This window comes from Brachionichthys hirsutus, chromosome 4, assembly GCF_040956055.1.
Source record: "Brachionichthys hirsutus isolate HB-005 chromosome 4, CSIRO-AGI_Bhir_v1, whole genome shotgun sequence".
Classification (NCBI taxonomy): Eukaryota; Metazoa; Chordata; class Actinopteri; order Lophiiformes; family Brachionichthyidae; genus Brachionichthys; species Brachionichthys hirsutus.
In genome coordinates, this window is record NC_090900.1 from 13,267,869 (window position 1) to 13,280,624 (window position 12,756).

The following is a 12,756-nucleotide window of genomic DNA, read 5'->3' on the forward strand; positions in this document are numbered from 1 at the left end:
GACTGCTTCTCCCTGCCGATGAGATGATGCAGTGAGGGGGGGGGGGGGGGGTCAGCGTCCGGCATCGGGCCTTCTTCCTGACCCCGGTCCGCCCCCCCCCCCCCCCAGACTAGTCGGTGTCTTCTGCCACGACGGACAGCAGCACGGTGATGTCGTCTGGCTTTCCTCCTGGACAGACGGGAGCGGCGCCGTCAGACACACGGCGACTTCAAAGCGCCGTTTGAAGTCTCGGCCTCACTCACCTCTCACACTCAGGCCGTTGTCGCAGGCGAACTGGGCGAACGGCGACATGTAGTCGGGGTCGTACGCGAGGTCGTGCGCCTGCTCGGCGATGCTGCGAGCCGTCCGCTGGATGCTCTCGTAGTTCGAGTTCTGGAGACCGAAAACAATCGGATCACACAAACGGTCCCGATTACAACCCCCCCCCCCCCCCCCCCGTTACGCACCTGCAGCTTCTGGAGCTCCTGCAGGATCATGGAGTCGGGCATGTTGTCGAACAGCCCGTCGGTGGCGGTGAGGATGATGTCACCCAGCTGGACGTCGAACGACGAGCTGTCTGCTGCGTCGGGGCTGCAGAGACAAGATGGCGTCAGGAAGAGGACGGACGTTTAGTCTCACGCCAACACGAGCATCGGTGGAGCCTGCTTAAGCTTTAAGCCCCGCCCCCCCCGTAGAGGAAGTCTGCCCCGTGTGAGCCGACGGGTTCATCTAAACGGCTCAGACCACGCGATCCAGAAAGCTAGACAAGCATCAAGCAGGGGGGGGGGGGGGCTCGGCTAAAAACAAGGATGGCCTTACGACCTTACGACCCCCCCCGTGCTGAGAGCCACGGCTTCCAGGAACATTCTGTCCTGAGCTGAGACGTTGCCGTTGGCGACAGCAGAACGCTGTTCCTCATTACGCCAACCCCCCCCCCCCCCCCCCAGTTAGATGTGAGGAACACGAGGAACGTCTCCAGCGCGTTCCCATGGCGATGTCACCGAAGACAGTGGGAGAACCTTAAACGCAGTGACGGCTCGGAAACGTTCCGTCTTCCGTCCTAAGGAGGAACTTCATCACCGAGTCGCCCCGTCCTGCGGGGGGGGCCGAGGACGCCACGCTTGGCCCCGGGTTAGACGGGACGCTGCCCCGTCGGGCTGCTCACCTGTCACTAAGCACCGCCCCCTCCGCCCCCAGGGGGGCGATGGTGAGCTGGAAGGGCGTGTTGAAGTAGTGCTGCTGCTCGTCCGAGCGGTGGACGACCTCCCCCCCGCGCACCAGCAGGAAGCCGGAGTCTCCCAGGTTGGCCGCGTGCAGCCGGTGACTCCGCCGGTCCAGAACCACGATGCAGGCGGTGCTGCTCCCTGCAGGCAATTATCGATACACGTTACCGTGGAAACCTGATCCAGTTGCTCCAAACATCAGTGACCCAGTGAGCCCGGAGCTGAACCAACCCGGCCACGCCCGTTATTTCTGTTTGTTTACACATAAACCTGAAACTCATGTTCAGATCAGAATACTGGAACCCTTAAAAGCAGCTCCACTTTAAAGAGCAACTAATCAATACGAAACTACAAATCAGCAGCTCTGTGTGTGTGTGTGTGTGTGGGGGGGGGGGGGGGGGGGGGCTGGTTAGAGCCGGCGGAGCAGCAGCCACACCCTGCTGATGAGTCATCCAGCCCGCCAAAATATGCTCCCTGGGACTCGACCTTAAAAACCCCTCACGCACTGTGACTCACTGACTCCCCCCCCTGCCCCCCCACAGCCGGCCTCAATAACATCTACTTTGCTGTGAAGGGAGGGACAACACGAGAGCGCCGTCGCTTCCCTGCAGCGGAAAAGTACCGACGCTCCGGGTCTGTTTACGGAGCGTCTGATCCGGTGGAAGTGGACTGGACTGTCCCGATCTAGTCCCTGGACCTCTTAGAGCCTCTAGTCGGTGACTCATGCTGCAAGAATCCGCATCCAGCCAGCGCTAAACAGCGGCCGTAGATCCAGACCAGAACGCACGCTACCCCCCCGAGGGGCTTGGGTGCAGCGGGCTGAACCGATGCCGTTGAGCAAAGCATCTAAACAAGATGGCGGTCCTACGGATTGGAGCCAGCCACCATTAAAGCCTCCTCGTGGTTCAGCGACCAGCAGCGGGCGCCGCGCCGTCGTCTCACCCTGCAGCGGCACTTTGTTCTGCAGCAGCTCGCAGTAGCTCGCCGTCAGGATCCCCACGGGGCTGCTGGGAACGAAGCGACCTTCCTTCACCAACCGCTCGCACGTCTTCATCAGCGTGCCCGAGAACTGGGAGGGGTCGACGCCGTAGTCCCGCCAGCCACCGACTCCGTCCGCCACGCCTGAGAGTTCAGCAGAAACGCTCTTTAGTATCCGTTTCCCGTGTTCTACGTAACGCCGAGCTTTCCGACATTCAGCTCGGTCGCTCTCTAAATAAAGATCCTGTGAGAAACAGGAATAAAGTCAGCCGGCTGCATAAACAAACTACAACAATGGCGACTTCCACAAAGATGCAGAAAGAGCAGGACAAGAGAACGTAGGGAACACACAGCGGACATGAAACCAGGAACTCGTCTTTGATTTGGCTCTTTGTTCTTCATCGCATCATTTTTTTTTTTACTGTCGTTCCTGATTTAGCATTTTAAAACTTATAAACGCAACAATTCTGGATTGCTCTAATGAATAAAAACATTTATTACGAGCCCCCTTTCCCAAAGGAAACTTTAGTCGTGTCCCCCCCCAGGACAAGGATGTGATTCCGTGCCCCCCCCCCCCCCCGGGACTCCGGAGTTACACAACGCGATGCGGGTTGAAGACACTCACCTAAGACATCCGCGGACCTGTGCGTGGCGGTGAAGCACGCGTCGTCCCCGTAACACGCACCTTTCTTCGGGACGCCTCTGCGGAAGTCCTTTCCGAAGCCGCAGGTCGCCGTCACCAGCCGGTAGTCGCGGCCGTCCGTCTGAGAGAGTCCGCCGATGACCGCCCGGGCTATCAGTCTACCGTAGGAGAGCACGGACAACATCACCTGCTCCCGCGGAACGACGCGGCCGGGGCGGCGGGACGAGGCGCCGCGCGGCGGGGGGGGGGGGGGAAGCACACGATGCTAGCGCGCTAACGAAGCCGGAGACAATAACAGCCGCTACGCGCGCACTGACGGAGCCTGACGGAGCTGAAACTCACGCCGCCTCGGAGAGCTCTATTCCCGCAGCCTATAAGCAGTCGCCTCCTCCCGGTGTTCCGTGGCCATGGTGCCGGTTCTTTCCGCGAGACACCGTGGACGTGGGTCAACTTTCCCCGTAGCCTCGCGCTGCGCGCTCCGCTTTGCTAGCAAGGTCTTGCGACTGCTCTGACGTCAGACGTCGTTACGCAATCTACGTTTCCTAATATGGAAATATCAATTTCCGTTTGCTTCAAGCGGCGTCCGACAGAATATAAATGCGTATAAAGGTTTTGTAAATAAAATACTAGCTTCTTTTTTTACACTTTTTTAAACCAAACTGCACCGGATACAACGAACACCGTTATTAATCAGAGGAAATAACGAATCCTGGAGAACATGAAGATTCAAAAGAACCTTTGATTTGCGATATTCCAGCGTTTTCCTGGATTTGACGCCACACCTGTCTCCCTCTTGTGGGCGTTCCTGGTGTTCCTGGGCAATCATTTACAAATAACGGCCAGTCTCCCTAAAACAGACTCAAAGTTTATTAAAAAGAGCTAAACATTACAAGAGTGCCTCTTTAGTCATTTAGTTTAGGACAAGACTTATTTCAAAATGTGATGATGGTGCAGCCATTATCCTAGGACACCAAATAAAGGCTTAAAAGTATAAACATGTTTATGACTTTCCTCATTGTGTTTGTAGATATTAATATCCATCGTCAATGGTAATAAAGATATAAAATTAATAACACATGAAACCAAATGGGGAAATAAACTGCACAGCTTCAAACAAGGCATTCCTCTGCACAATTAGCCATGTTGTTATTTTCCTGGTTGAACAGTCGTAAGTGACCAAGACTAGCTGCAAAATGAGTGCAAAACACCTGAGGTTGTCATGGTGACGTGTCAATTTACCCCCGTGGACAAAACAAACTAAATATCTTGCTTTCATCATGAAGGAGTGAATATAATTTTCATTAATGGCAGCACGAAGGACAATAAAGCCTTCAAATGCGGAGGACAAACGCAGGGACACTCCAGCCAGGTCCCCACAACTCATTTCTTGGGTTGCTTAGCGACCATGTTGCGTGGGGGCATCGCCGGTCGGCTGCCGTTGGTCTTCTTCTTCTCAGCCGGTTTCAAAATCTGCAGAGGAAAATACAGAGTTAGAAATGTTAAAGTTACATTTAACAGGTGCATAAATGTTGAAGAAAACGTCTCAGACATTTGCTCTGGCTGTTGATCATATTTTGGGTTCATTGACCTTTTCCGTGTCACACATGGACTTGTATAACGCTTTCCCACCTTTGCTCAAAGTGCTTCACATTCACCCATTCACACTCCAGTGGGCGACTGCTGCCATGCAAGGTGCTGCCAGACCCATTTGGGGTTCAGTGTCTTGCCCAAGGACACTTTGGCATGCGGACAGTCAGAGCTGGGATTTGAACCACTGATTTGCCGATAATTGGACGACCCACTCAAAAAGAGATCTAACAGTAGACATTTATTATCAAAGCATCAGAAAATGACATTATAACTATTAAAATTCATCATACAAAGATCATTCAAATCAAAGACTTATTACAAATTGACTGCACATATCAAAAGACAGGAGAGCGTGAGAAGAGAAATATGGGAGGCTGGTGCTGACGGCGTGTTAGACTAGGAGAATGTACAGAGCATGGAGGGATGTTCGCAAACAGCCTGAAGGGTATTGCAGACCATAATAACCTTAGAGAGCCAGCCGTTTGTCACCGATCAGATTAGGAGCTTTCCCACCGTGTCACCACAGCTTGCTACGTAATCACAAGCTTGTCGTTGTTCTGAATCAAGCATCCTCACAATCTCGTTCTAGTGGCATTCGTGCAACGAGTGAAGGTGCCCATACCTGAAACGAACACATGAGGGTCTCATCCACACTCATCATGGCACCGGCGTTATCAAACTCCCCGCAATAGTTAGGCGCCGAGAACAAGGTGACGAGCTGCCTCTTTGCAAAAAACTCGTAGCCGTCTTCCACGACCTGCAAGCGGGATCATAAACGGAGGAAACGAGTTCGACCTTGAGGTTGTGAAGTTAAAGAAGACTGACGGGTAGATTGTCATGTGGCAGTTTACAAAAAGAGAGAAACTACTGACAAACTACTTTTGTCAGCTTTCACGTCACTCACTTAACAACTTTACTTCTTTTAAACAGACCTATAAGTAAAAAAAGAAGGATCGTTTTCCTAGTTTTTAACCCTTTAAGGCCTGAACCATGAAGTAATCGTCAGAACATTCTTATTTTAAGAAAATAAGGTCTAAATGGATTTTTTTTTTTTTTACATACATTTTGATACAAGTGCTCTAATTTGTTTAAAATCCGGATTTTTTTTTCATGGAAAATGCAGACGCACTTGTCAGCTTGTATCCATCAGCTTTTTCTGAAAAAAAAAAATCAAACTTCTGAAGTCTCAAAATCCAGAAAGGCCAGGTGTATCAAATATGATACGTTTGGCTGTAAAGGGTGAAACAACAAAGGAAAAATCCCTCAATTATCTTCACCAACACACAACACAAATGAACACTGGGTTTTATTTCGACAGCGTTTCCGTCCACAGACTCACCAATGTACGGACATCCCAGACAGTTCTACTAATAATCAATATGACCGTGATTGATTACCTGATGGGCGCGACAGATCAGGTCCAGGTCATGCTTGTGCAGGAACTTGGCCACGACCTCGGAGCCAAAGGTAAATGAAACGCCCCTGTCGTTCTCCCCCCAGCCCAAAACATCCTTGTCTGGATCAGACCAGAGCAAATCGCACAGCAGACCCTGGTCAGGAACATCAGTGGGGCGCATGATGCGTCTGATCTGCTCCATCGACTGAAGGTCAGGGGACAGTCCTGAACGGAACAGCAGCAAAAGTGCAAACAAACAGACGATTAGGCCGGGGCCTACGTCAGTGGACACGCTGCAAAGGCAGTATTATCTGAACACAAATGAAAGAGGCAGACGACTCCAGACTACGGCCGCTCCAGCGGCTCGTGGAATTAAGGGAAATGGACAAAACAAATCCTCTTTATTTACTCACGATAGTTTCACTCCAAACACATCGACCCAAAAACCCACCTCCGTGGCAGCAAAAGATCTTCTCGTCAACAATGGCTGCGATCGGCAGGCAGTTAAAACAATCGGTGAAGGTTTTCCAGAGTTTGATGTTGTACCTTCTTTTACCTAAAACATTCAGAGGAAAGCGAAGAGGCTTCAGCATCAGGTCACAACAATATGTTCTAAAAAACAAAGAAACTTATGAGGGGCATCCGCATGCACCCCGTGTATGGAGACTGCTGCGTGTCAATTATTAAATTGTTATTATGAATTAAGAGAAAAAAATAAAGATAAAATGTCAACCCTTACGACGGGGGCTCGATACTTACACTCGTCATAGAAACCGTATATTCTGTTGATTGAAGCACACTCATGGTTTCCCCTCAGCAAGAAGAAGTTCTCTGGATATTTGATCTTATAGGCCAGGAGCAGGCAGATCGTTTCCAGAGACTGCTTCCCCCGATCCACATAGTCACCCAGGAACAGGTAGTTGCTTTCTGGAGGAAAGCCTCCATACTCAAACAGCCTCAGCAAGTCGTAGTATTGCCCATGAATGTCGCCTGCAGCACAAGGATAGCATTTAAAGAGTCAAAATGAAATGCGATAAGGTAACGTGGAAAACATAAAGAACTGCTTTTTTTGTTTTTTTTTTTACTCACCACAAATCTTCAGCGGGGCTTCCAGCTCGAGGAGAATGGGTTGGCTTAAAAAGATCTCCCTGGATTTGAGGCACAGTCCACGAATCTCATTCTCCTGCAGCTGCACGTTCTTGCCGGGCTTCGCCCCTCGGACTGCACCGAGAAAACGTCAAATGGAAGCGTTAAACACAAACGCAGCTAAACGGCCAGTGCCTTGCACGACAACGAGATGGGGATGTTTTAGTCCAAATCAGGTGAATACAGACAGTTACCAGCAATGAAACCTCAGAATAAGCCACTACGGCTGGTCGTGTTACAAGCTGTTGGTAAACATTAGCTACAGCTAGCCGTCTGTCAGAGAGTCTGCCATTTCATTTATACACTGTTATCCCTCTTACCCTCTAAAAGCCGCTGGATGATACTGTCTATGTTGAGCTTGTCGACATCAGCCATGGTGACGTCACCGTGGATAAAAATGGATTCAGTCCAATCTACGTCTTCTCGACAACACGCAGGTGAAAGCTAGCCCGCTAGCTATCCTGGCGTTAGCTACCAAATGCTAGCTCCGTTGACTTCCGGCTGAGGGATTTCGGTGTGACCCTGATCCTGTCGACCTGCTTCGTTGACACTTTTGACAATCTAATGAGCTACGCAGACATCGTAGTTTAAAACGATACACCCAAATAATGGCCTTTACAAAAAAAAAGAATAAAAGACAGGGACAGTAAAAATAAATGTCTGCCGCTCTAGCGGTTCGCTGCGACGATGTCCCGTCTGCTTTTTCTTTGCCGCACCTTGAACAGCCAGGCGGGCCGCTGCTGCCCCCTGCTGCACTGGATGAAGAAGAGCCCAGCCAAGGTGCCGCTTCAAGGACGGTCCGCTGCTGCCCCCTGTTGTACTGGATGAAGAAGAGCCTTTAACCTCACAAGCGCAATGTATAAAAATAAAAACAACTCTGTAAAAATACATAAACATCCGCTTGATCATGAAGTAGATGTTATGAGTCATGTAGAGACTATAGAGGATTTGAAGGTCTAAACTGAAAAACATTATACAGAAGAAGTTATATTAAATTCTTAAAATAAATAATAATAGAGGCATAATTATCTGCAGTGTTGGGCAAGTTACTCAAGATCAGTAATATATTACTTATTACTAGTTACTTGCTGGAAAAAGTAATTACATTACTTATTACTCCCTGCCAAAAGTAACTAGTTACTTATTACTTTAAGTTACTTTTTTTCTTCTCGTCCGCAATAATTGCATCCTTTCTTCCCTAAAGTCTCACTTTGCATGTTCAACATTACCGGATGTTTCTTCATTGTAACTTCTCATTGTTGGTTTAACTCCAAACAGGTTCCTGCACACACGACATGATGAGTCCGTCTGAGTCAGTCTGGACCCTCATTTGAATTAAATGAACATGAAGACTTTTACTTTGTAGGAATTAATAAATTGCTGACTAAATGAAACCACATCTGGACTCAAACTGATAATGAAACACACTTTTTGAACAACTTCAGTTTATTAAAGCAGGCAACGACAGTGCCATGACGACAGTGCTTCCTTGTGTTTCTTTTGGCTGGTGAGGGATTTTATTCTTGACTTGTCCTGCTGAGACTCGGTATCGAAGCAAGAGAAGCCGACATGCTGCATTCAACCACCGACGTCTTCCTGCCATATGCGTCTTATTGCATGCACTGAGCTTCTGACACCGGAATAAAGCTACACTTCTTTTAGATGTCAATTAAAGCTTCATTCAGTTTGCTGAGATGAGTACGTAAATGAATACTTTGTAGAGTAAATCACAAACATGTAATAAAAAAATGGAAACGGTTATTTCTGCTTTGTATTTCTGCTGCAGTGAGATCATACACAGATTACGGCAGACATGAGCCACTGTTTTCAGCACCCTGACGACAACCGTGGGGGGGGGGGGTTCACGACTCTATTCTTGGTCTTTCTCTTCACCGTGTGTGATGACATATACCAGGTTCTTGTAGTCTAGGTTTCCTGCTACATCTGGTGGGAATGCTGCAAACATCTGCTCCATCTATCGGCAGGAAAAACAACCGCGTTATTGTGTGTTCAGTGAGGATTCAAACACATGTCCCACTGGGGCTCTGACCTCTTCAGGGGAGAACCGGCAGGCCTGGGTCGTCAGCATGTCTGTCATACTGCAGACACAAGCAGTGTTATATTTTATTTTTCTAAATACAGGATTGCTCGCTGTTGCCCCTTCGTGCTTCACACTTACAAGTCTTTCTTCAAAGTCCCTTTTCCCTCCGGATCAAAGACCTTGAAAGCATTCAGGATTGTCTCCTCTGGGTCGGCTCCTACCAGCAAACAGAGGATGCTCAAAGTTAATGAAGAATTAAAGGTCAAGCCCCCCCCACCTCAGAGCATCGCTGTGTACATGTATGATCGGGGGGCTACTCACTCACCTTTCAGTTTCTCTCCAAACATGGTGAGGAAGACTGTGAAATTAATGGGTCCTGGTGCCTCCTTCAGCATCTCATCAATCTCCTCTTGCTTGACATTCAAACGGCCTGGATGAGGATGAGAAATGAAGCGGAGCAGAGCTCTCATTACAATGTCCTGGAAGCTTCATGACATCTGGGAACGCTTGTTTTGTCTGAGCAACCGCTTTACGTCATACTTTATACGTCGAAGAAAAAACAAATCAGCAAATATTAGATCGTGCTGTTTGGAAGATGACATGAAACCAGAGGTTGCACGCCGTCGCACACGCGTCGCACACGCAGGCGGGCGTACCTAAAGCTGCAAAGGTGTCTCTCAGGTCATTTTTGTCGATGAAACCATCTCTGTTCTGGTCCATGATTGTAAAAGCCTGCAGAAGTTATTTTGCTTTATTCACCGAATGTAAAGTTAACCGTAGATTAACCAGATGGAGACCAGCCATCCAGATGTGGGGGGGGGGTACTGACCTCTTTGAACTCCTGGATCTGGGCCTGTTCAAACATGGAGAACACGTTTGAGCTGGCGCCCTCTGCTCTCCTCTTGGCTTTCTTGGGCGACTGCAGGGTTCGACATGGACACTCTGATTAGACGAGATGCTCTCTCCTCCAGCTCCACTCATTATCGGCTTCACTGTGACACTCAGGATGGCGAGCCAATGAACAGCCAACCTGCTCGGGGGGGGGGGGGGGGCAGTGACTGCACAACTGGCGAGGTTTACACATGCATTTCCTTAGGAGGGATTACACACACTGACAGTTTGTTATGGAAATATTTACTCAAGCCTCCAACTTTGTGAGAATGCAGACTAAGCCTGGGGTGGGTGTGGTCAGCTGTCTGCACCCCCCCCCCCCCCCCCCCGCCGCCCCCGGGATCACATGGGGGATTACTGCACGGGGCCGGGGTGATGGCGGGATTGTACACTGAGCCCTGTTTGATCAGAAATCCCTCGGAGACGTGGATTATGTTGAGCTATTTACACGACTGCCAGGGAAGAGGGGAAAAGCGTGAAAGATGATGCGGCGCGATGACATCACATCGCTGGGATTCAGCCGCCCGGCGACAGCTGCTGTCTAACCCTTGTTGTGGATTAGCCCTCCAGTGTTTCTACGCTCACAGGCAGCACCTCTGGTGGCGCCATGTAGTGCAGTGGTTCCTTCTAGAGTGTGCTGTTGGTCGATGCTGCACAGAGGAGATCATCGGCGCACCCGCTATTGATCCAAATAAAACCAATAGATTTTTCTAAAGCTGTTTGCAGCCTCTCCTTTTCTCTCTGTCCTTAGATTCTCTCCGTTTCGTTCCTTGTCTTTCTCCTTTCCTTCTTTCCTTTCCTCTCTTCGTTCCTCTTTCACCCTGACCTTGTGAATTCTTCACTGTCTTCACTTCAGTTCACCATCCTTTCTTTCTTTCTTTCAACACTTAGCAGTTTTTTCAGAACTGCGAGCAGACAAAGATAATCAATAGATCACGAATATAACGGCCGGAGTTCTGTCCCGTTGATGATTTCATTGTTGTTGTTCTGTTTTCTGTACCCTTGAGCATATTAACACGCCGAACATCCTCGGTCTAGGAGGTAGAGCAACATGGCCTGACAGTATATTATCCTGGTACTCATTAAACTCATCACCCCTGCAGCCGCCTGGCGTTACGTTAAAGCAGGCTAAAGAACCCGAGTTGCGCCGACTCACCATGTCTCCGTGGCAGCAGGACGAGGACCTGGCGGTATCCTTGCTGATTTGTGGTGGAACAGCACACAAAACAAGGGCTAGATATACTCTACCCTCCATTATAGCACATGGTTAGGGGCTATAAATACTACATGCCCTCTTTAGGCAGACAAGCAGGTAAAGACTAATATCCCCTCCCTGCTGCCAAGGCCCATTGTCATGAGTCCATGAGATTTAGGGCTAATTGCCAAAGAGACATTCCCCATCAGTGAGCCCCGAGAATAACAATAGAACACCAACGCGGCTCAGACAGGACAGTTGAGGGAATCCGTCAACCAGCTGTCCTGTCATCCTCCTCAGGGGCTGAAGCTACGTGCTGCTTCTAAGTAGCACAATAACCTGGACGGCCAGCGGACGATTCAGAGCGTGAATGAATGAATGCATGAATGAATGAGGAAAGCAGAAAAAGCTGTCAAACTCCATCACCAGATATTAAATCGTGGTTGTCATACTTGTGGTTTTGATTCTGCTTAATTCAATATGTGCATAAAAACAATCATTTAAAATCAAACACGACAATCTACAAATATAATAAAATCACTGTAACCGTTCACGGAGAGACTTTCATGTCCTCCAGATATAAATACACACAGAATTCGACCATGTGTCAGAAACATTCATTGAACTAGCAAGGTGAACGCGCAGTCGCTTGAGGAGTTGATGATGGTGGCGCAGGTCGTCCCATGATCAAGAGGTTGGTGGTTCGATTCCAAGCTCTGGCACATGTGTGCACAGCTGTTGTGTCCTTGGGCAAGACACTTCACCCACATTGCCTGTGTGAATGCAGTGAGCGAGTGAATGTCGATGGTGGTCAGGAGGGCCGATGGCTCCTGTCAGTCTGCCCCAGGGCAGCTGTATCTGCCCCAGGGTAGCTGTGGCTACAATAGTAGCTTCACCACCACCAAGTGTGGAGTGAATGAATAACGCACAATATAAAGCGTCTTTCTAAAACCAACGCATTATTATTATTATTATGAACAAACTTCCTGAACACCTCGCGTGAGCCTGCAGGTGGATGCAGGGGACTGAAGGTGCAGCAGGGAGAGATGGGAAACGGAGGCAGCTTAGTGTAGAGGATGTGTGAGGAGGGTGAGGCCCATCGTGTGAGTGTGTTGGTGTGTGAGTGTATTAGTGTGCAGTGCAGCGGAAGTTGTCCAGTAAAATGGAAGATGTTAAGAACTGCAGTGCAAATGTTTAGATGGAACAAATATAACTTGTGTTTTTGTTTTGAAAGTATTTTCTAATAGGTGTGAATTAAAGGTTTGCAAAAAAAAATAAAAAATATCCTTTGCATGAAAATGGTCACCCGTGCGATGTTGTGTGGCCTTTTTTTTAATCTTAATTATCTTCTCTTCTGTTTTTGTGATATTTAAAAAGAATCGTAGTTACTTTATTCTCACAAGTGAAAGCAAGACAGGAAGTGTTTTGCAGGTCTCAGGCTGAATAAAGGCATGAAAGTATAATTAAAGCATGAGGTTTACTGTTTACACTGAGCTGGAAGAAGGTTTTTAATCCTTCATTGTGTCACACTTCCTGCAGAAATGTTTGTTAATGAAATGCTTTTAGATAAAAACAAACAAACTTCACAGGCCAAAACCTTTTCCAACTGTTCTTCAAGCAATCAAGTCGGGGAACCCGTTAACTGTGGATTTTATCTCGCATTCCTCTGAGGGC

At 48.7% G+C, this 12,756-nt stretch overlaps 3 protein-coding genes across 4 annotated transcripts in view; all 3 read right to left on the bottom strand.

The window, feature by feature from the left end:
- pptc7a (protein phosphatase targeting COQ7 a) overlaps positions 1–3,307 on the bottom strand; it is a 6,439-nt gene extending 3,132 nt beyond the window's left edge. Inside the window, exons 1-6 of one of the 2 annotated variants that reach the window (XM_068760669.1) lie at positions 2,806–3,307; positions 2,145–2,324; positions 1,145–1,343; positions 447–570; positions 243–372; positions 52–168 (exon numbers count right to left, since the gene is read on the bottom strand). In XM_068760669.1, coding sequence (XP_068616770.1) covers positions 110–168; positions 243–372; positions 447–570; positions 1,145–1,343; positions 2,145–2,324; positions 2,806–3,007 — 894 coding nt within the window. In that variant the 5' untranslated portion in view covers positions 3,008–3,307 and the 3' untranslated portion in view covers positions 52–109. Of the gene's footprint in view, positions 1–51; positions 169–242; positions 373–446; positions 571–1,144; positions 1,344–2,144; positions 2,325–2,805 lie in introns of those variants that run through there. The other variant, XM_068760668.1, reaches the window with a different exon arrangement.
- Positions 3,308–3,635: 328 nt separating this feature from the next.
- Positions 3,636–7,649, bottom strand: ppp1cc (protein phosphatase 1, catalytic subunit, gamma isozyme). The gene is made up of 7 exons (XM_068760667.1): positions 7,276–7,649; positions 6,899–7,030; positions 6,569–6,799; positions 6,261–6,365; positions 5,811–6,034; positions 5,036–5,170; positions 3,636–4,293 (listed from the first exon to the last, which is right to left on the bottom strand). Exons 1-7 carry the CDS (start codon positions 7,328–7,330, stop codon positions 4,204–4,206), a joined length of 972 nt encoding a protein of 323 aa, XP_068616768.1. The 5' UTR covers positions 7,331–7,649; the 3' UTR covers positions 3,636–4,203.
- A 741-nt stretch (positions 7,650–8,390) lies between these two features.
- Positions 8,391–11,098, bottom strand: myl2b (myosin, light chain 2b, regulatory, cardiac, slow). The gene is made up of 7 exons (XM_068760671.1): positions 11,044–11,098; positions 9,826–9,915; positions 9,653–9,728; positions 9,322–9,426; positions 9,135–9,213; positions 9,006–9,054; positions 8,391–8,930 (listed from the first exon to the last, which is right to left on the bottom strand). The coding sequence occupies exons 1-7, from the start codon at positions 11,044–11,046 to the stop codon at positions 8,826–8,828; spliced, it is 507 nt and encodes a 168-aa protein (XP_068616772.1). The 5' UTR covers positions 11,047–11,098; the 3' UTR covers positions 8,391–8,825.
- Positions 11,099–12,756: the final 1,658 nt, after the last annotated feature.

Coding starts and splice junctions, on each gene's coding strand:
- ppp1cc (XM_068760667.1), bottom strand. CDS start 7,330: ATGGCTGATGTCGACAAGCTCAACATAGACAGTATCATCCAGCGGCTT. Junction 7,031..7,275: donor CATCCAGCGGCTTTTAGAGG/GTAAGAGGGATA, acceptor TTCTCGGTGCAG/TCCGAGGGGCGAAGCCCGGC. Junction 6,035..6,260: donor GATCTTTTGCTGCCACGGAG/GTGGGTTTTTGG, acceptor TGTTCCGTTCAG/GACTGTCCCCTGACCTTCAG.
- myl2b (XM_068760671.1), bottom strand. Junction 9,214..9,321: donor GTTTGGAGAGAAACTGAAAG/GTGAGTGAGTAG, acceptor GTTTGCTGGTAG/GAGCCGACCCAGAGGAGACA. Junction 8,931..9,005: donor GCCGGTTCTCCCCTGAAGAG/GTCAGAGCCCCA, acceptor TCCTGCCGATAG/ATGGAGCAGATGTTTGCAGC.